This window comes from Furipterus horrens, unplaced genomic scaffold, assembly GCF_987537825.1.
Source record: "Furipterus horrens unplaced genomic scaffold, mFurHor1.1.pri manual_scaffold_6, whole genome shotgun sequence".
Lineage (NCBI taxonomy): Eukaryota > Metazoa > Chordata > Mammalia > Chiroptera > Furipteridae > Furipterus > Furipterus horrens.
The window spans coordinates 527669-549833 of NW_028327176.1; the positions used below are offsets into that span (position 1 = coordinate 527669).

Consider the following 22165-nt stretch of genomic DNA (forward strand, 5'->3'; position numbering starts at 1 on the left):
CAGGTCCCTCCTGCTCCTGCGCACCTGGCGCAGCCACGGCACTGCACAGGGGCCGCTGGTCCTGGCCATTCCCCCCTCAGTATCTCCAGGGCCCGGCGCAGAGGGGGTGTCAGGTGGGTGAGGCGAGGCCAGGGTGTGCGGGAGGAACTGGGGGCGGGCAGGTGTGAGGTGCCGGCTTTGAACCAGGCTTGTTACCCGGCAGAGGAAGGGGATGTCATAGCCTCCCTGAAGCCAACGTCACGGTCACGCCAGGACACGTCACCAGAAGAATCCAGCCTGAGCTACTCGTCAGTGGGAACGATACAGACCCCCACACACTGACGAAGAGTGGCCAAGGTGACACCGGTGTGGCTTGGGCAGCTGTCACCAGGGGGCCACCAGGGCAGCGGACGTCTGACCTGGTATGTAACAGATGCCCAAGAAGTCAGGGGTCTGCTTGGCCCTGGATCTACAGAAGGGGGACCACGCCCTGACCCGATGGCAGGGGAGGAGGGACGTCTCTCCTTCCACTGCGCAGCATCTGCAACAGGCAGGAGGATGAGGCAAGTGTCTGAGGTTGTTTGAAAAATAAAGAACTGAGAGCGGAAGTGGCAATCATGCCGGCTGGGGCGTATCGGGGTTCAGACAGCGGGGAAGGGGAAACCTGTGAGCGGGGATTACATCGGACGTCAATCTGAGGTGCTGAGGGCCAATTTTACTTGAAGATCGTAAACCTGATTTACAAGTGTGATATAAGAATTTTCGGATTGTACCACATTAGATGAGAGGAAAGACATTAGGAAAATGAATCTTGATTGCTGGAGTTTTAAATCTGAGCAGTCCAGTCCCACTCAGCCGTCGCCGGGGCTGGCCCAGACTTCGGTGTGGACGGGCCGTCTCTGCCCCTGGCCTGCCCAGCCTCCCGTCTTTGGGCTCGTCTCCACGGAAACCCCTTTGGCCTGGCCTCCCTGCCACGGCGAGCTGGCCGCTGCCTCTCCATCTCATCGCATCAACGAAGGCTTGTGCCACTTTCTCTGGTACCAGGCGCTATTCTGAGCACTTCACACCCACGAACTCACTCGGTCTTTGTAGTGAACTGCCCAGTGGGGACCAGCACGCCCCTCTTTGTGGCAGGTCACCAAGGGTGGCCAGGCCGGGCCGGGCCCAGGGCCTGCTCAGCACGGCTCCCTGCTGCGGCTCTGAGGGCGTGGGCCACTGCGCTTGCACGGGGCCCCTCGGACGCGCGTGCCTCACTCACATCACGTCTCTAAAAGCCCAAAGACTTTAAAACACTCTTAGGTCCTTGAGTCGTCCTTGTTAATGCAAATGAAACAGTCTGACTAGATTTTAAAAATAGTTTTCCAAAGCAAACAAGTAAGACATATCTCAAATACTGGCAACAAAACATGAACAAAATTTAAATGAGTCCCAGTTGGCCTCAATCCCACTCCATCTGATGTTCCTGGGGAATTAAAAACCGGAGACTGGCCATTTTGATGGCAGACATTCCTGTCATAACTTGAACAGGAAAAAAGCAGAAATACCTTAAAGAGAAGCTGCAGATGCCTCTGCGCACACGACAGGGTCACTCTGGCAGTGAGGGGCCAGCGAACCAGAGTGCCCTCTGAAAGGCCAGGCTGAGTCGGAATGACTGAAGTGACGGTCCAATGAGACCCCCCAAGGGTGTGCTCTGTGCCTACTGAGAACAGGCACCGTCCTGGGTGCCAAACAGTGGGGGACACACACGCCTTCCAGTGGGTCCTGCGGGTGCCCTGACCCCAAGTGAGCGCTGACCCCACGTGAACTGACCCTGCATGAGCCCCGGCCCTGCGTAAGTCCGAGAACCAAGCTGGAAACACTGCACATTTAATTTAAACCAAACAAGCAAAAACGGGAACTCCAACAGATGGCTCGCGCCTTCCCTGGGAGCCCACAGACCCCGGAGAAGAGCGTGTGCTCAGAGCGGCTCGGCTCACAGCGCTGACGGGGGAGCAGGGCTGGAAACCTCCGTGGCGGGGGGCGTCGGAGGGCCTGCAGGGCTGAAGCAGCAACAGGCTTCGTACACTCCGGACACGGCGGGAGGGGGACCGAGCCTGCCCGATGGAGCCCGCACGCGCCCCTGCACTCCTGCGGCGGCCGCGCGGAGCGAGGGGAGGGCGCCTGTCTCCTCGCACAGGCAGCCAGGTCTGGGGAACAGGCGAGGCTCCTCCGTTCCCTGCTTGGTTCCGAGTGGGGGGAGGCAGGAGTGCGCACAGGGCAGTCTGCGGTCCGTGCCGCACGGTCGGAGGAGGGACTGGCCAAGGGCCGGGCGGGGCCGCCTTTCCTTTCAGCAGCTGTGCCCACGTGGGTTCCGGTTTTCGGCCCCGGCGGGCTTCCAACGGGCACGGCCGGGTCCCGGCTCCTCCTGCCACAGGTGCCTGGATGACAGCTGTGAGCGCCGCTCCAGGTCAGGGGCAGCTCAGGCAGGCGGGCTCTCCTGTCGGGCAGTGACTCTGCTTTCTCCGTGACTCGTTCAGGAACATTCGACCTGGCCAGGGGGCACTGCGCAGCTTGGCTGCGGTGCCAGGAGGGAGCCGTGGCACCTGCAGGTGCTGCCCTGCCTTCACTGCGCGGGCTGCAGCCTGGACCGCGCGTGCCACGCTCAGGACGGCTCCCGACCGCACTCCCGTGCATATGCAGGCCAGTCCGCTCTGTCCCCAGGGCCGAGGTGACCCCACAGACCTTGCCTGCCATCACTGCCTCACTCGCACCTTTTCAAACTCCCCAGAACCTTCCAGACAACCTTGCCAACCCCTCTCTGCACAAGGGAGAGGCAGGAGCTGCAGCGGCCGCCTCTGCCCAGGGACGCCCGGCTGGCCTGTCTGCTGACCCCCGTCATCGCCCTGCAGCAGTGTCCCTGCAGAGCTCATGGTTCCTCACCAGGTCGTGTGGTACAAACCACTTGCTCCGGCCACTCATCTGCTCCACGGCGCACACGCCCAGCATTGGGCAAACGCTGAAGCCCCAAATCCCACCCTCTGGGCCTACGTTCTAGCAGTCGGCACAGGTGACCAAGTCACCGCAGTGCGGCACAGAACAAGCGCGCTGTAAGGGCGACCAGCACGCCGGGACTGTGGGTGAGACGCAGGGACTGGGCGGCCCGGCGAGAGCCTGCCTCCCCCAGGGGCATCAGGAGACAGGTTGTGTGGGGGTCGGGAGGGAGAGGAGGGTCCCCAGGGCACGTGCCTGTGTGGCAGGGCCAAGAGGGAGTCACGTGACATTTGCGCTGTGAGGCACGCACCGTGCACATGAGCACTTGGGGATGCTGCGTGGTCTTGAAGCTTCCAGGCGAGGTGGCCCGCAACCCCGTGGCTGTGGCTGTTGCTTCCTGTTGCCAGGAAATGGAGGCGTTCCTCAGCGCCCAGGCAGGCGTGTGCACTTCTGTGTCACCAAGCCACTCACCGCTGGTACCGGCTCACGGGCACGCTTGCCTCTGTGCGTGGCCAAGCCCCCGGCCCCGCCTGGGAGCCGCAGGGGGCCCTGTGCAGCACCGTCTCCGTGCCCAGCGGCGTCCCAGTTGTGTGCCCGCGTCTCTGACATCACGGCCAGGGAGAACACAGCGTTCGCGTCACTTGTAAACAATCCCCGAGAGCTGTGGCCGCGGTCCTCACAAATCACTCCGGCGTCTCAGGCGTCCTGCGTCAACACCTCCGCGGGCCGCGCCACCAGCGGGCTGGGACCGTTGCGCACCCAACCTGACCAGCGTTCTGTGCCACCTGCAGGAGGCACGCAGCACACCAGAGTCTGCGCGACGTCGGGGGTGGTGTGGCAGGGCTTCAAAGTTCTGTAATGACTTTCACCGAGTGTTAGTAGGGAGGAGACCCAGAGGCTGGGTGGCAGCCCCAGGTCTAGAATGAGGAGGGCGGCCCTGGTTTCTTGGTCTGCACTCTGGCCTGGTGACTCGATCATCTGGTCCCGCAGCTCGCTGCCGTCCGCACGCCAATGCCGCAGGTGCCTGCACAGCCCCTCCCAAGCTCCCGCTCGCGCCTGCTGCCCTGGACGCCTCCATGGGGCCCCCGATGTGTGCCTGGGTCTCTGTCTCCTGCACACCCTCTTCCTGCAGCTTCTTCGGTCAGGGCAGGCCAGGGGCGGGGCTCCTCTGGGTGTTGGGCTGCCTGCTCTCTCACCCCCACCCCGCGTTGTTCCCTTGGCCAACCTGTGGCTTCTGTGGACAAGCAGGTGGAACGTGACCGCTCTCCTCCCTGCTGCGCTCCAGACTGGGGCTGCTGCCAGGGCCTCCCGACGGGCCTCCTGCTCCTCCTCACTGCGGGGCTCGCAGGGCTGTGTCGGGGGCATCAGCCTCGGGCTGAAAACCCACCTCGGGCAGAAGTCCAAGTTCTGCCGGGTCCTGTCAGCCCCCACAGGGACTGGATTCCTGCTGCTGCGCTTCATGTTCTAGAACCTTCCCCAGCCCCTCCCCCGGCCTCCTGGAACCCTGCCCTGCGCCTGCCAGCTGCTATCAGGAATTGGGAAGCACAGGCACTTGGTGGGCTCACCGTTCGCAGAGCCTAGTGCAGTGGTCCTGACGACCGGGGCTTACCTAAGCACCAAACGAGCTGCAGAAGACCCTCGCCTGAGCAAGATCTGAGGCTCAGGGAAGGACCTGTGAGGGCTAGTCCCAAGAAATAAATGACATGCATGCAGACCCCATCACCCCAATTTCCAGAGCACTGCTCTGTGCCCCCACGCCTGCATGCTCACTCACAAGGGAGGCCCCGGGGGCGCAGGATGGGGGCCCCCAGAACCACAGGCAGCCTCAAGAAAGATCCCACAACCTACCGTTACGCAAAAGCGCAGGCTTCAAGAAGGAACTGTGACCCACCCAAAGTCAACATATCTTTGCAGGTATGAGATTACAAATGATTTTTCTTTTCCCACTTTACTTTTTCAGCTTATATTACCTTTATTTCTAAAAGGTGACGTAAGACCGTCCTTGGCTCAGGAGCACTTCCCCCCCTAGAGGCTGCATGGGCCACGGCGGCTCTGCAGCCACAGGTATTTCCATCCTTACACACTGGACGAGCGTGATCAAGTCCGATCGGCCCGCGGCCACCGGGAAATGAAGCCCAGAGCGGGAGCCCGGAGGTGGGAACGGCTGTTCGCACACCTGAGCTCGCCTCTCGGGCAGGGGCCGCGTCACACCCGAGCGTGAGAGCCAAGAGCGGGCTGCTCTGCGGCCCTGAGAAGGAAGGTCAGCCAGAGCAAGTCACCTGTGACTCCTGGGCGGCGAAAAGGGCCAGTGTGCGGGGACAAGGGCAGGGCCGCTGCTCACCTGTGCAGCTCTGCCCTGGGGTGGGCTAGTGAACACATAAACAAGCTCAGAGGAGGAATGTTTAAGATGCTAATGGGAGAGCAGGCTCCCAAGGACTCAAAGCCCCAGCGTTAACGTGCATGCTGATGAAAAGCCAGGTTTAGCCGGTCACTAACTAGCCGGCCTTGGGAGCCCCCTTGGGGAGCCCCTGGCTAAGCGAAGTTGAATTTCTGTACAAGGTGGGAAGTCGTAAAGTTGGTTCTTCACAAACTACCCTGAGCCGCTCCACTAACTTACACTGCCCGCTGGCCTCGTGGGCCGAGACGATTCTGTCTGGAAACAGCTGCCCCGTGCGACCCGCATCGCACTTCAGTTGACCGCCCACAAACGGCATCGCGCAGAGGAGGACAGAGGCGCACACGCAAACTCCGAAGGACTAACCTGTCCCTCAGGGCTCGGTCACAGAACGAAACGCGGAGGACCCAGATGCTACACTATCACCATAAGCTTCTCAGCTGTGGAAATAATATCCCCGAATGTTACAAGAATGGGGTAAAGAACCACATGAGTGAAGGCTAAGGGTCTGTAGAGGTGTCCACTTGATACTGTGGCCATTTAAGTTTGAATAAAATTAAATAGAGTGGAAAATTCTGTCCCTCGGCCACAGGGGCCTCACTCAGGACGCAGTGGCCGCATGCGGTGCAGCACAGGGGAGAGCGTGCCCGGCCCGGGGTCTGCGGGGCCGCCCGTGTGCGTGTGCTTTGGTTGTTATGAAGGACCTGCACTGGATGTGTTTTCTTTAAAATCAGGGAAGCGTGGGACCCCTGTCTCTTCATACTATCACGACATTCTCAGATTCTCTGAGGAGGCAGCAGGGCGCCAGGTGGCCTGAGTCCGGAGGCAGAAGGTACTGAGCACCTGTGGAGCCCGGAGACCTCCAAATGCAGACCCCGAAACGGAACCCACTGGTGCCAGGAGAAGATCGCTTTTTGTAATCGTGCCACCAAGGAATCAAACAGGCGAGAGGCGGCGGCCCTGAACCGTCTGCCGGGGAGGGCAGGCCTCGTCCGGCACGACCGTGGGCGACCAGCCTCCTGGGCCACCGGCAGCCCTCAGCCCCTCAGAGCTGCCCGGCCGAGGCAGAGACCCGAAGAGAGTGGTTCTCACTCCTGAAACTGCCAGGAAAGAAGCCTCCACAACCCTCGCTGCTAACCTCCCACGGGGAGCGTCTACTGTGTTTCCAGTCTCACTCATTCTGCTCCGGGGAGCGTACATCCCCACGGCGGCTCCTGCACCGAAACCTCCAGGTTCTAAGTGACGGTCGGGGGAGCTGGCGCTGCTGGCCGTACCCCCGCACCCCGGCAGCCGGCCTCTCCCCAGCCCAGAGCCTGGGAAGCGGAGGGGCTCCGCCTCAGAGGGGGGCCCAGAGCCGCCAAGAAGAAGTGACAACGGGACCGATTCCCGTTAATGAGGAAAGGTCGAATTTAACTAGACGCAGCCGACTCGGAGGAAATGGGTCTGCCTTTGAATCCAGGCCTGACAGCACGAGTGACCACGAACTACATGTATACACGTGTGCACATTAGTAATGCCTGCTGTATTTAAACATACGTGTATACAGGTACAATCACTGTAAGAGAGCAGGGCTTAGAACTGTAAGGAAAACAGCCCGTTCCGTCTGTTCACATGCATCCGAAGTGCTGCATGTTTGTAAAGGAGCTGGTGCAGAAGCTAAAATTAAATTTATTCAAAGAAGAGACCTTGCCTTTGACCAGACGACAGATATTTCTGTTGGTCTAGAAGGTGGCAGCACAGTCAGAACTTCGTGATGGGGATGGTGCTGAGAATGTCTCACTGCGAAAACCTTCCTTGTGGCCTCGCTCTGGGTGTGGGATGTTCCCCAGGGTCGCCACAGTGAAAACATAGGACTCCGAGGTGGCACCAATTGCTCAGACGTGCCCTGAGCCCCCGAGAGAGGGCCGGGCTCCCGTGTCTGAGGCTGAGCACGCAGGGTCACCACGGACCGTCCCTTCAGGGCTGTGGGAGCTGTGACAGCTGACAGGGAGCAGTGATGGCAGGAAGTTCTCCTCAGTGCAAAGTTGGCTGATTTTCCCAGAGTGGGGTTTGCCAAGACAAAATTCCTGGGCCACAGTGGCCAATGACAAAGGTCCTGAGGCTTTTAGACGAGACTTCAATTATTTTGCGTCCCAGCTGACTGTGAATCCACGTTCACCACAGTTCATTCGGTTTGGATGAAAACGGATGGTGAGACGCCGTGAGCCGCTTAAAACGCCACCCCCAGGAGCGAGAGGAAGGGGGCTCTCGGAGCCCCGTCTGCCCTGCGTGCAATCCCCCTGATCCGATGGGGGCTGCGCCAGGCCCGCACCGTGGGAAGCCCGTGAGCCGGTCAGTGCCGCCCTGGCTCCCGGACGCTGGCCCCTCCCCCGGGCCCAGTGGCCAGCTCTGCTGCCCGTCCGCAGTGGCTGCACCGCCTACCCAACGTGGGGACAGGCCTGGAGTGTCCACTGCTGCCCAGTCTCCCCCCCCCTGCAGCCCTGCTCTGCCCACTGCCCGGCTTCTGTCCGCCCCCCGCTTTCCCTGCCAGGAGCCCTCCTCCAGCCCCTTAACATGGCCTCAGCCATGTCCTCCCAGGACACAGCTGAGCTCCAAGATGGGTCCGATCCAGGCCTGCTGCTCTCCCGGGGACCCCCGCCCAGCACCCACCATGTGGGCAGGCAGCCACGCACGGTGCCCGGCACCCCGGCCACCTCCTGCCATGAACTCGCCTGCTCATCCAGCGCCAGCCCCGCCCCAGCCGCCCTTCTGCACGGAACCCACATGGGCCTGAGCACCACACACAGTCCCTGAGCCCGAGCCCCAACACGTGTGTCTCCTCGCTGCCCCCACCCCGGATGCTCTGGATATAACCGATTGCTCCTTTCTGGTTTGCCTGGGAACACTGACCACGGGTCCCTTGAGGGCAGGAACAGGGTGCTGATGAGGTTTCAGTGAACGAAAGCTCAGTTCATCGTTTCACTGAGAAAGGAGCGAACGCAGAGTTTCCCAAACGTCCCAGCTGAACGACGTTCACACAGCAAACTGGGACCGCTCAGCGCAGGCGTGTGCACCAAGGAACAGCCGGGGAGAGCAGGCCACCCTCATGCGTCCCAGAGCAGCGGTGAGGGCGAAGGCAGCCATGACTGTCTGCTGTTCTTTCTCGATTAAAGGGCTTGATGTGAGGTCCCCCAAACCTGGGGGCCCAGAGACGGCAGAGCCTCGAAGTGTTTGTCCCGGGACATCACTGCAGGTCGCTGAGTAACCATGAAGTCCACTTGCCCTTCTCCCCACTTCTCGCTCCGCTGGTGCCGTCACAAGACCGGCCGTGTAGAGAGAGCTATGGGACTTCCGTGCGCCGATGTTAACAACCCAGGGTGACCCCGTTTCGCGGGTAAGGTGCCGGAGGCACAGAGGGTTAAACAGGGCTCTCCTCTGACTGGGACGGCCACGCTTGGCATTTTATTTTGCTCAGAGATTCTATTCATTAAAAATCCGTGTCTTGACTATTAAACGTATATCCTGTCTTCCTTGGATAACCTAAGTCTGTTTTTTACTCTGAATTTTGCCAAAACCTGGGCAGGGGGAGGGGCATCGCCAACACGAAGCAAAGGCACGGAACCTGCACTTCAGGCGCAGCCGGAGGGTGTCCTGAGGGGTCTGCGCAGCAGGAGCCCTTACGATGGGAGCCAGACCCCGAGGCTGTCTGTCCGTCTGCTTGGCTGGGGTGCGTGGGAAAACAGCTCAGCGAAGGCGGGAGCGCGCGTTTGCCAGGCCGAGTCTCATGCAGCCTGTTTGGTAGAAGGCGGAGGCGGCAGGGATCTGGTGAGAGCTGCTGACCATCAGGGGCCCGTCGCCGGGCGGCCCCTGTCCCGCCTGGAGCCACAGCAGTGGGCGGAGGGCACAGGAGCCGACCTCCAGGAGCAGAGCACCGGCTTTCCCGGGAGCCCCCGCTCAGCAGGCAGCTCTGGGTCCCTGACTGTTTGCGCGCGTCCGTCCGTGCGCATGTGTGGTCAGAGCCACAGCAAACAGAGCCCTCTCCTCGGCATCCGTGACAAGCTCCCCTGTGGCGGCGCTGACTCTGAAGTGGCAGCGCGGACGTGGGAAGGGCTGTTGCTGCCACCTGCTGTCTGCGGCTCCCAGCTGGGCCTCAGCTCCCAGGTCCATGGAGGGGGGCCTCCCACCTGCTCCCGCAGACGCACCTGCCAGTGTGACCCGTCTCATGGCCTGCGGCGCCCTGGGGCCGGGGGAAGGCAGGCTCCTGGGCGCTTGCCGGCACCCACCCGTCTGGGGCCCCGCAGCGGAGGCACGGGTGTGAGGAGCGCCCGGGAAGCCCGAGGCCGGCACCCACTTCCCGCCCCCAGACGTAGGCTGCCGATGGTCCCCCACGAGCCCAGGCATTCCCAGGAGCTGCGCCAGTGGCCCGACAGAATGGTCTCTGTGACCGCAGCGGGGTCTGTGGGGAGCCCTCTGAGGTGACGACACCTGTCGTTGGAGCCAACGGCACACCCAGGGTGGCGCCCGGGCAGAGACACGCGTCCTGTTACGAACCTGGGTCGGGGGCGGCCGCAGCTCTCAAAGGTCGTGGATTTACTACCATTCTCCTTGAAGCGGAAGATGACAGAAAAGGGGGTCATTTCTCACACACGGTGACCGCAGGTGAACTTCCAGCCCCCAAAACCACACACGCGGGAGGATGAGCAAAGCTCCGTTCGACCCTCGCAGGCCATCTTCCTGCGGCCTGACTGTGTTCCCAGCTGGAAAGTAAGCCCGAGCCAATTCCAGGAATACGCCGCCTTTAGAGAAAAGCCATATCTTAGCCTAACTTCTAGATTCTAATTCTCTGACTTAAGTTTATTTTAAAAGATGTAACCAGGTATTTAAAAAGGTTTACGGTGTATGTGGACCGGCCTCCTCTGTGTCCAAGTGGCAAACACGTGTGTGTGTGGGGGGGGCTGCCCAGAAAGCATGGGGCACTCAAGAAAACTGCTGAAGGGCAGAGCCCGCAGCAGGGACCCCCAATAAGGAAATCAGAGTTCAGACACTAGGAAGTGAAGATAAGCAGTGACCTAACTGCCTTCCTGCCAGGCGCTCCGCAAGTGACCGGACCCGGGGAGCTGCACCTCAGGTCTGAGCGCCAAGGCGGCACCTGGCTTGGCCACGCAGTGCCCACGGGAGCCAGCCTGCAGGCCCGCTCTGGGCTCCTCACCCCCGACAGGAGGTAGGTTCAGCTTGGCCGCAACTGGTTCCTGGGGTGGCCGAGCGCCTCTGCCCGCCCCTGCCCGCGAGAGACGGTGCGTGGGAAGCACGAGTGGGAACTGTGCCAGGCGGAGGCTGGGCTCCTTGAACAAAGGCTGACAGGCACGTCCTGGGATCTGGAAGTTCCTGCATGTCACTACTGTCAGGTGACGTGAGCCGGTGAAATTTTAAGAGAAGAAACTTCCCTTCAGCATCAGAGCTCATGTTAATAAGCCGTGTTTTCACCAAAAATAAATAAGTAAAGAGAAAATCACTTTACCCTGAACAATGCTAGTCCCCTCCCTGGCCCGGGTGCTGGTGGCCTGGGCGGCAGGCCCCTCCCAGCACAGAGGCGGGCTGGAGGCGCGCACACGCAGGACACGAAGCGTGGGGGCGAAGGGCCAAATCGCAGGGCCACCCAGCCTGTGGGACCCTCCCCGGCCTCCTGCATCATTGTGCCTGAGCCCTGAGCCCTTGAGCCGTGCCCTCTACACCAGACAGACCAGGAGCCGAGCTGAGTGACAGTCACGAGCACTACAGTCTAACGCGCCCTCAGGGTACGCGGTGGACGTATTGGACGTGGCATCGCTGACTTCTAAGAATGTCCCAGATGTGTCACTCTGGGCAGGAACCAAGCAAAGTGTCAACTCAGGATGATTAAGAGGTTTGAGGGTCCGAGACCCAAAGATTCTCTGGCAAAATTTATTGTTGGTCCATGATCAAGAATGTCCCGTTCACAGCCATCTGTCTTCAAGTCAGAGTTAGAAGAGACAAGAGGAACATTGCTGGGGAACCCCACTTTTCAGCGGGAGCGTGATGGACAGAGAGTTTTGAGAGAATTGGGAGCCACCTTCTAACGTGTCTTTATGAAGAAGCAGAGACCGGGCCCCTCACGGGAACGGCGCCTTTCACTCTCTTCACCAGAGAAGACGCAGCTGCAGCGGGGACTGGCCAAAGCTTTAAACATGGGGATGAAGAAGCAGCGACTGACCAGAGCCTACGCGCGACTTGTCCTGGAGAAAGCTGTGCAGCTCAAGGGGTGAGTCCACACCTGTGACTCAGACGCAAGAGTAACAGACGGAGGGGCATCATCCGTCAGAAGGTCAAAGGAAGATACAATCATGTTTCCCCAGTTTGAAAAGACATCAAGTAAAAACTGCTCATTTAAATATTATTTTTTATTGTATACATTCAATTGAAATCCCTACTTTGAAGCTCCAATAATAAACACAAACTATTTCAGAAAATCCGTCAAGTTTGGAGTTCCAAGAAAGGGTGCATCAAAATGAGATTTACTTGTTACAAAGACGCGTCGAGAAATGAGTGTGGCTTTTAGATCAGCCGAAATGAGGCAAAGGCGTCGCCCTGGAAGATAAGGCCCCCTGGGAGGAAGAGGGGAGCAGAGGGAGGGGCAGACTGCCCCTCGAAGATGCTGATGGCGAGGACCGCCACGCCACCTTCCGAAATGACACAGGAGAAGACAGCTGTGCTGGGGCTCCAGATCCACAGAAACGTCCAGGCCCAGAGTCAGGGATGCAAACCAGTGTGGAGCAGGCCCGACAGGAACCTACCTGGTCTCTGGGCGCTGAGACCCCGACCGCATAGAGGCCACACTAGACCCAAGAGGCGTGAAGGCCGCTTTCCTGGCTACGGCGGGCCTATCGGACGTGAAGACAGGCCAGGCTTTTGCAAAGGGCTCCTTGTTAGGAAAGTCACAGGCCGGCACCCACCCTGTGATGCGCGGGCCAAGGTGGCGGTGCGGTCAGCCGCACTCTGACCCTGAGGGAAGGACGGCTTCAAGCCACAGAAAAGGTGCTGCAACTGCGTGGGTGGAGCTGCTCTTGCTAAGTCTGTCCGTGCTGAGACCTAAAAGCTACCTGCCCACGGGGCACTGCGTGGACGAAGCCACGGGCGGTAAAGCTGTTAGTGGGAGCCCTCCCGGTATCTGCATGCCGTGAAGAAGACTCCAATAGTCAGTCTGGTGATGGGAGGGCTAGTTCAGGAGGTCACTGAACATGAGCAGGTGGTCTATGGCACTAGGGCCCTGGGCAGGGATCCTGTAAGAAACGACACGGTGTGAAACGGAGCCCCACCCTCTGGGACAGCCTGGGGCGTGGCCAGGGGACAAGGTGCGGGCCTGTGACCCTGGGGACAGAGTCACACAGGGCCTCCAACAAGCAGCTTCTCTGCATTGGTGATAAAGCCACTTCCAAACAGAACAAAGCCAAGCAACGGGACACGTGCTATTTGTAACAATTCCTTGGGACCCTAGGCGCTCATCATCTTCCTTACATTCACCCGCATGCCACCTTCGGCCAGAGCACTGGAGGCTCCGGGGCACCTGCTGTGACTTGCACTGACTTCTTCAAACCCTGTCTGGGAACTGAACGCGGTTGATTACATGTGTGCGTTTAAGGAGAAACGCCTTGGCCTGGGGATATAAATGCAGGCGACCAGATTTATGCTCACAATATAGAAAAAATCACAGACAGTGAGGAGACAGAGACCCAGCAACCAGAGGGGTGCACGTGCATGTGTGTGCGTGGCCACATGGAGCGGGGAGTGGTGACACGCCCTGGGGAGAGTCGGCACCCACCCGAGGCACGAGCTCCTATCCCGGGGGCTTTGGTCACAGTGCTCGTGACGCACCCACGTGGGTAACAACCCTATTAACTCCTGACTTTCAGGACATCACTTTTTGACTCTTTTAAGTTACATTCTTCCTGAAAAGTGTGCGCACCTCTGTGAGCCCTCCTTCCACTCTGTGTGAGCTGGAGAGAGTGCACCCTGCTTTGGAGAATTCGAGACAGGGAGGGCACAACGTGAAAGAGCTGGAGGTAAATGAGCGGGAGAGGCAGGAGGAGTGACCAGAAAGCAACCCAAGCCCCGGGGGCCCCATCCCGCACCGCTGTGCACAGGTGGCTTTGTAAAGACATTGTCCTTCTCAAAGGACACACCCTTTTTGTCACAAGAAGTGAAACAGACTTTAAAGGAGAAGGGCGTGGGCTCCGTCTTACTTGAGTTCCTGCGAGCTGGTGGCCAGCATGCTCCGGATGCTCTTGTCAGCCAGCGGGCAGCCCGACAGACTGTAAGACAGGCCCGGGGCTCCGTGAGCGACCCTCTCCCCGCGACGCTCCCGACAAACAACACACACTTGAAATTAAAGTTGAATGCAGAAAAGCGATGGGGCGGGTGCTGTATATTGAATTTTTTTTATAATGAACTCTGCATATGTTTACATATAAATTTAAGGAAACAGGTCTGTTCATAAACCACGTTTGAAAAGGTAAAAATACTCGCACTCCTCGATTTGTTTGTGAAAAGCTTCCCCAATTGAGGCGGTCTGCTTTCCGATCAAACCCACTATACAGCACGCCCGTCAGCATGCTCTCGCAGGCAACACGGAGCCCGGCGGGGCGACACAGAACCGGATGTGGCACTCTGACAGCATTGTTGAGGTAAGCTGAAAACAATAAATTGAAAAGACAGAATCCACCATGAGGAAAATGAAGTCACACCTTCTATGTGAGGCGTAATTACCAGTCACATGACCACTCCCATCACACCTTGGTGTTGGACATCTGCCACCAAACAAAAACAAAAACAGCCAGAATAGTAAGTATGTTTAAGAAAAACTTTAAGTTTCATTGTTTCCAGTTTAGCTGCAATGTCTGCAAGGGGTCAGCGCCCTGGAGAGAAGCTGCAGGGTGCGCGGCCGAGTGAGGGTGGCGTCTCGCGCGGCAAGAGCGCTAGAGCCACGTGAGGCCACGCGGCGTGCCACTCTGCCGGCCTGGCGGCGTGAGACGTTCATAGGCTGCGCGCGTCGCATGCTCAGATGGCAAGGCATGTACAGGTCGGTCTTTAAAGGAAGCCAGAGGCGGGGACACGAGGAGGAGGAAAGCGCGCCTGGCGCCATGCTTACGTTATCAGGTCCTTTTTGCCCTCTTTGCACGGGGGGTACTTGGGCTTGGGGCTGGGGATGGTCACCTCCCCCGGGTACCGTCTTTCTTCCAGAGCTTCCTGGAAGGGATCCAAGTCTTCTGGCTGCAGAAGAAACACAGCTTCAGGGCCACACACATGATAATCCAACACAGAGACCAGAGGCCGTGGCCCCGGCTCGGGGCAGCTGCCTCTCATTCCTCAGCTCTCCTGAGTCATGATACATCTTTGTCCACGCGAGGCCCCTTCTGATAACGCAAACTGACATTTACTCAGAGCATCGCTCCTCTGTGCTGGACCCAGTATCTCATCACCTGCTCTAAACTCCCAGCATCAGGGGCACCTGTCCGGGCCGGGCCTTGCTCAGGACCCCGCCAGCCTAGCAGAGAGATCTGGCCGAGGGACCCCTCTGTGCTGGCCTCTCTCACCCAGTGCCCCCCGACCACTCCCGTGGGCGCTTTGCCCCGACCCGGTGGCCAGCATCAGCGCCTGCCGATGACCTCAGGCTGTGAGCGCTGTTAGCAGTCGCTGCCGACTACTGTACCCAGGTCCTCAAGTCCCGGCAAGGGGACATCCCCTTAGATGCTGCAGTTTCGAAGGCTTCCTCTGCAGCACCGCCTTTTTGATGGAAGTGGGTCCACCTGCAGTGACCTAGGAACTCCTATGAACGGCAGTGTTGCGCAAACGAGTCCCAGGAACATGGGGCTGCTTTGCTTCTGCCACAGTCTGCAAGAGGCTCGCGCTGCTGTGGATTCACGAGGACTTAACGCGGAGCTTCAACTCCGATGCCTTATGTGGTCCTAACGACGCGACACCGTAGAAAAGGAAGCCACTCTGGGACGGCGCGTGCCGCCCTGTCCTGTGACAACGCTCGATCTGAAGGACACTGACAGCAGGCCGTGGGTGGAAGGCCTCCCAAAAAGGCGCGTCCCGCCCATTCCTGCACACGGCAAGCGTCCCCTTTTCTCCACCCCCTTGTTTCTGTAAGATGCTACTGCTCTGCTGAGGGTCTCCCACTGTACAGAACGGCAATTTTCGTTTTTCAGTGAATAGAGAAGATGGTATAAATGTCAAGAATGAATACTGGAGAACAAAGCCAGCCCAGTAAAAAGTTTTTCTTCATTTAGCCTAAAGGATATTACAATACTTGGGCTGGACAAAAAGTCCATCACGTTTCTCCCGTACGATGGCTCTAGTGGCACTTAATTGTCTTTAGCTTCATTTGAAACAATTTTGTTGGACCGTACTGTGGCAGCTGTCATATCAGCCTGCATTTTAAAAAGTATCAAAATTGGTGAATTTTTGTGCAGCCATTTTCATATTGAAGACGGAAGAAGACATGCAACATTTTCAGTATATTATGCTTTATTAATTTCAAGAAAGGTAAAAACACAACTGAAACACACAAGAAAGACGTGTGCCGTGTGTGGGGAAGGCGCTGTGACTGACTGAACGTGTCAGAGGGGTTTGCGGAGTTTCTTGGTACTGTCGACATTTTGGACAAATACTTCTCTGCTGTGGGGCTGCCTTACGCATTGGAAGGTGTTTGGCAGCCCCCTGGCCTCTCCCCCCGGAAGCCAATAGCGGGAGACAGACGACATGCTCAGAATATCCAAATAAACAGTTATTGGTGACAATGAAAAGCATGTCTTCGATTTTATGGAAAAAAATATGGACTTTTTGGCCAACCCAGTATTTTAATAACCTGAATTTGAACATCGTAGCCACTCTGAAAACACGCTCCCGACCCAGCTGCTCTGGTGGCCGCAGCCCCTCAGCGCCAGGCGGCTGGGAAGTGGCTCAGGCTGGAGGTGGCCCTGAGCAGCTGCCTGTCGGAGCACAGGCACCGCCGAGCTGCGGGGACTCCGGGCCAGCTCCCCGCTCCCCATCTACGCCCCAGACTCACTGATGCTCCGCCTGCGAGGGGCGCCCTGTGTGGCAGCGACACGTCACCCCAAAGGGGGCTGTGGTGCTGCTCATCTGTTTTCTCAGAGAAACTGTCAGAGAACACACTTGTGCAGGATACAAAATTCATCGCTGAAAGCCAACGGTCTGTCTCACCAAATCCACGCGCGTCACAAACCCGTCCTGAGTCAACTAAAGGCATGCTTTACCGTCTCATCGGCTGACCGTCCCACTTAAGGAGAAAAGACGCTGTCCCTAAGGTGTGCGCCCATGGCCTCCCCCCTGGGGACACCCAGCCGCCAGTGTGAGGGGACAGGGCGGGCGCCCGGAACAGGACATACAGCAATCTCCTTGGGGTCGTCCTCGTCCGCCCTCCGGGGCTTCATTTTGGTGTAGTCCACGGGCAGGTCCCAGCAGTCCCCCTCGCTCAGCGCGAAGCAGCGGCTGCTCATCACGGCCTGCTGCTGCGGGGACATGGGCTCCAGCGGGGTCAGGATGGGGCAGCAGCCCTCCCTCGGCCGCTGCTTGTTCATGCTCAGGTCCAGGGTGCCGTTCTCATCCACCTCCATGTCTGGGTTCTGTCGGCAGAAAGACAGGTGAGCGGGCGGCTCCGTCCTGGCCGCAGCCCGCTCCCCGCCAGCACCGAATTCATGCAAGAAACGCCCCCCCCCCCCGTCCCGTTTACACAAGCCCAGGTGAGCGGGCCGTGGGCCCGCCATCCGTTCCCGCTGCCCCAGGTGCCTGCCGCCACCCCTCTGTTGACCAACCTGCCATGCATCTGCCTACCCACCTGTCCACCGCTTATGTACGCATGTGTGTACGTGTGTCTGTCTTCATCTATCACTGATTTCTGTAGCCTTGTCTATCACCTGCCAGTCACATCTGTTATCCGTCTACAGCTCCCTTTCCCCTAGGACATCTCTGCTTCTGGCAGTGAGCCTGGCCAGAGGAAAACCAAACACGGGCCTAATTTCTATTCCGTTCTACCTCAAGTACCTATTAAGAGATCATCCTTACAATGTATGTGTGTGCGCAGAATATATATTTGTCCTTAAAATTATATATTCGTAAAATGGACACACACTTAAAGATTCTCCCATGGTTTCGCTGGTGCTAAAGACTTCACGTTGCTGAGGAAGGAAACAGAAGGCTTGGGGGTGGAGGGAGGAGGACCGGGAATTAGCCCCACAGTGGAGAGACCTGTCTGTTGTCAGGAAGACAGCAGGTGATCCCAGGCCCAAGGCCTCGGCCGCGGAGGTTACGGTCTGACCTGCTCTAAGGTCAGCAAACCTGCAGTTCCGTCAACTGGCTTAAAAAACACAGAGGTCCAGGGCGAGCTCCTTTTTTCCTGAGGACGCTTTGAAACAGATCAAGAATTCTCGAGAGCGTGCCTCTCAGGAGGAGGGAGAGGGAAGGGCGCGTGAAGGAGAGAGGACTCCCTGCGGCCCGAGAGCCCCACAGACGTGGCCGCAGAGCTGGCGGGAACGCCGCTGCCTGCCGCTCTTCCCTGCATGGCGTGGCAGCAGACAGCCGCCGGGGATACAAACCCCATCCTCCGGGCTGGTACCTTGATAAATTATGGAGTGTTATTCTGCCTCAACTCCTTTGTCAAAACGCACTCCTGATTCAAGCTTCCATACTAGTGCAGCCTTCATGGTGTTAGACTTAATTCTCTCAGTCTCGGTTTAATTTTAATAAAGTGAGAAGGGATGAGCATCCCTGGTCTTTTCTTTTCTCTTGCTACAGAGCCTCCTCCGCGGCAGCCCTGGTCACCATGGAAATTACCTGCCCCTGATCCTTCCCCAAAACCGAGGAGTAAAAATAGTAACAGGAAAAATGCACTTGCAGAACATGAAATTACTAACCTTTCTCCCTTCATACAAATTACCCTCATTTATAAGCACGGCCGACCTGCTCTAGGTAGTGGACAGGCGCCCTTTGTCTTCCCGAGAGGAGGGGACACCTGCTCACATGTCCTCTGGGCATTCCGGTTGCATCCCTGGCCACCTAGTGGCCTCGCCAGGCCAGGCAGCTCTCTGTGTGGCCCCCTCACCTGCTCTCCTGCTCTCGGCCCAAGCAGTGAGCCGTGGACAGACGCCCCCACACAGAGCTGGCAACAGCCGCTGTCTCGGCGGGCCGGGCAGTCCCTGGGGGAGTCGGACGGGCCCTTCCTCTGTTCCCTAGCTCTGGGTGACCTGCAGGGACCACGGTGGGGGGCAGTCCTGCCCTTTATCTGACTGCTTCCTTGTGTCTAAGGTTCAAGGCCTGATGCTCCCTTGGGTTTCTGGTGCACGCTGACATGCAGGGTGCGCAGCTGAGGGCCGCGTCTCCTTCAGCTAGAGAGGACGCCAGTGAGACTGCGGGGTCTGCACCACCGCTGCTCTGTGTCCCCAGGGGGCCAGTGTGGCCTCGGGGCGCGTGGCCCCCCTCCCTTGCCTCACCAGGTGGGCGTACCCGGGCGACACACAGTCCCTGCGGCTTGGCGGGCAGGTTCTGGGGCATCTCGCGGCAGCGGGTGGACAGGTTGAGGATGGCGGTGGCCGCCATGTGCGCTGCCTCCACGTCGTGCGTGTAGTCGAAGCTGCTCTTGCTGCAGGTGCTGCTGGCGCTGCTGCCGCCACCCCCGCAGCTCAGGCTGCTGCTGCTGGGCGCGTAGCTGCTGGCGGCGCTGCTGCTCGGGCTGCCGTCCTTGCAGAGCCGCTTCGCTGGGGAGACAGGGCAGGGGTGACTCGGGTCCCCGCCGGGCCCGGCGCCGGCCGCCCGCCCGCCCGCCCGCCCGCCAGCCTGCGCGCAGACACACATCGCACAGAGGGCGCGGGGCCAGGGGCTGGCTGGCAAGGAGACGCCAGCTGGCCCGCCTCCCGGGACCCCCGGCGCGCCCGCCTCCCACGCGTCGCCCTGCTCAGCACTCGGACTCCAGGCTGTCAGCAGTGACGGGGACCCCCAGGCTGCTCAGCCCTCAAGAGACTGGCTACTCCCTCTCATAGGAGGGGCTCACCGTCCCATGTGCAGGCGACAGCCGCACAGGCGCTGGGCCACCGGGGAGGCCTGCGGCCACCTGTGCTTTGGGAAGTGGCCTTCAGGCTGGGCGCGCACACCGGACAATGTGGCTGAAACACCCCTTCCCTCCAGAAAAGTCTCATCCTGGACTCTGCAAGGAGCCACGCGGTGAAAGGGTGGCGGCCAAGGGGCAATTCGCACCCTGTGGACTTGTAAAGCCCACGGGACGTGTGCGCACAGCAAGCGGCTGCCCAGGTGCGGAGCTCCACCCGTGGGTCCCTGCTGAGCAGCCAGCTCGCCGGCAGCCAGACGGGCCCCTGGGAGTGAGCAGGGCCCTGGGTGCTGGCTAAGAGCTCCTGCAGTGCTGACGGACGGAGACCGCCTGATCAGACAGCAGGGCCCGTCGTCATGACAACGCCAAGGCACCGCCCCCAAGGCAGGGAATCAGGTACAGACGGAAAAAGAACTAAGCCTTCGTCACAGATGACTCCCAAGCCTGCACTGAAGCCTGTGTCCTCCTGACATGCACACAAGGCCCACTGCTCCCGCCTGGCCACATGGCAGGGACGAGCCCCCGGTCCTGCTGCAACCCTCACGACGCCACCAGCTACTGTGCCAGCAGCTACCCTTGCAGGACCAGCGGGTCAGTCCCACAGTCAAGCCCCCCAAGCAGGCGTGATGGCAGGTAAGTCACTTCCACGCTGCCCACCTGCGTGCGCTCAGCCACAGGAGCCTGTTACCACACTCTCAGCGTGCAGGCCACAGGGCCTTCCGCCCTCTGTCCTCTGCAACCGAGTCTCAGCTCCACATGCAGCACACGGCAGAGGGTGGGCCGTGTGCGAGGAAGCAGGGCCTGGGGACCCTGCCACGCCTGTTCTGTGGGAGGCTGCCGCAGCCTTGTGGAGACAGCAGGGCCGCCACGTGGCCTGAGACAATCTCAGGTGTGCAGAAGTCTGTAGTTTAATGTCATTCACTTATTTGTAATAAAAGTAGACATGTAAACACCATGGGAGAAATAAAAATAATACTTGGATGGGTTTTCTCCCAGTGAGAGACAGCTACTGCCTCAGAGAGAAACGCTGCCCTCAGCAATAGGAACAGCAGTCTTGTTTGGAGAGGAGCAAATTTTCTAAAGGAGACAGGACGCCAAGTGCAAAGCAACACAGCACAGCCAACCCTGGCACAGGGTGCCAGCCCCCCAAAAGCTTCAACCCAATGTCACCACCGTACCCTGCCCGGGGGAGGGCCTGGAATGGAGGCTCCCACGCTCGGTGCGACGTGGGCAGCTGGGTCCTTTCACTCGATGTTTTGTTCCGAGTGAAAATCTGAGTCTATACTTCCAGTCTACGAGGGCCCTGAATTACCTGTGAAACACTGAGAGAACGCTGGCGCCAGTGAGCGATGGCCACGCTGTGGACACCAGAATGTCGCAGAGCCGCAGGCGTGGGGAGGGCGGGGCCCTGGCCCTGGGGCTCCCAGCCCCTCCTCCCTCTTGGCCAGGTGGGAGCACCTGCTGCACAGCAACGGGTAGCGGGCTTTCCTTGTGGCAACGAAGCTGCCAATCACACTGCCCACCAAGCAGCCCACCGAAAGGCCCCTGCCCCGTCCCTGGAGGTGCCAGCGCGTCACTGGGAGGCGTCGGGTGTGGGCCCCGGGGCTCCGGAGGCCCCGCCTTCCTGTGCCTGCACCTACGGGCTGCAGCCCACACCCCTCAGAGACGCCCTGCAGAGCCAGCCGCCCTTGCCGGGGAGAGGGAAACCATGGGGTCCTCGCACTGATTACACACGACACACAAAGCCAACCCGCGCAGAACGCCAGGACCTCTTCGTTAACCCGTCTGCTGGTGAGAGTCTTGCTACACACAGGACTCATTCTCCTAGAAACGTCCACTTTCTAACATAGAAATGCTTTCCTGTAAGGCAGCAATCTTCAACCGGGCGCTACAGGAAATTTTAAAACAGGCGATACCTGACTTTTAATCGGGGCACTGACCTTTTGTCCCTTAGGTTGTCAAATAAAAACTGACAGCAGTCAACAGAATGCTAGCTGTCTGGTGTGCATGAATCAACAATACCTTTTTTCTTTTTGTCAGATTGGCAAAAAATATATCTTTGGTGTGTTGCAGAATTTTAGTAACTAGTTTGCGCCATGAGATGAAGTTGAAAATTGCTACTCTAGAGAATAGATCACTGTGTCTGAATTTCCATGAAAACCAGACAAAAAGGAACACAGTCCAAAAATACGCCTCCTGAGGATTAATCCCATCGGGGGAGCCAGGCAGCCTGCAGGCCTCTGCCGCCACAATGTGTCCCCTGCCTCTCATCTGCGTGCTTCCGTGGGTGAGCCCAAGTGCGGGCACATCCGCAGGGGACGCCACCCACATGCAGGCGGCCTCCTCACTGGGCTTAAGGTGTCCGACGCAGGAAAGGGCCTCGGCTTCACCCCGTCCCTCTGCTTCTCTCTGCGCCCAGTTCCCCTCACCGCCATCAGCACTCCCTGTGTAGCCGAGGCAGCCTGCCCAGCCTTGGTGCCGTCGGGTGTGAACCTGAACACAAGGCTTCCTGCCCTCTGGGAGCTCTGGTCCAGCAGGAAGGCGCCCGTGGATGAGGCCAGAGCGGCACGTGGGACAGCGTGGGCTCATGCTCCACACGCGCCAACTGGGAGGTCAGTCCCGAGGAGGGTCGCGGAGCGCAGGCAGGGGTTCTGCCAGCCCCTGGACAAGGAGGCGCGGCGCAAGCACATGGGGACTGCAGGGCAGCC

At 59.2% G+C, this 22165-nt stretch overlaps 1 protein-coding gene across 2 annotated transcripts in view; it reads right to left on the reverse strand.

Moving 5' to 3' along the window:
- MYT1L (myelin transcription factor 1 like) overlaps nucleotides 1-22165 on the reverse strand; it is a 109021-nt gene that overhangs the window by 28865 nt on the left and 57991 nt on the right. For both annotated transcript variants that reach the window (XM_090280870.1, XM_090280869.1), the window contains exons 11-14: nucleotides 18860-19110; nucleotides 16747-16983; nucleotides 14484-14605; nucleotides 13579-13647 (exon numbers count right to left, since the gene is read on the reverse strand). In XM_090280870.1, coding sequence (XP_090136996.1) covers nucleotides 13579-13647; nucleotides 14484-14605; nucleotides 16747-16983; nucleotides 18860-19110 — 679 coding nt within the window. The remainder of the gene's footprint in view (nucleotides 1-13578; nucleotides 13648-14483; nucleotides 14606-16746; nucleotides 16984-18859; nucleotides 19111-22165) is intronic.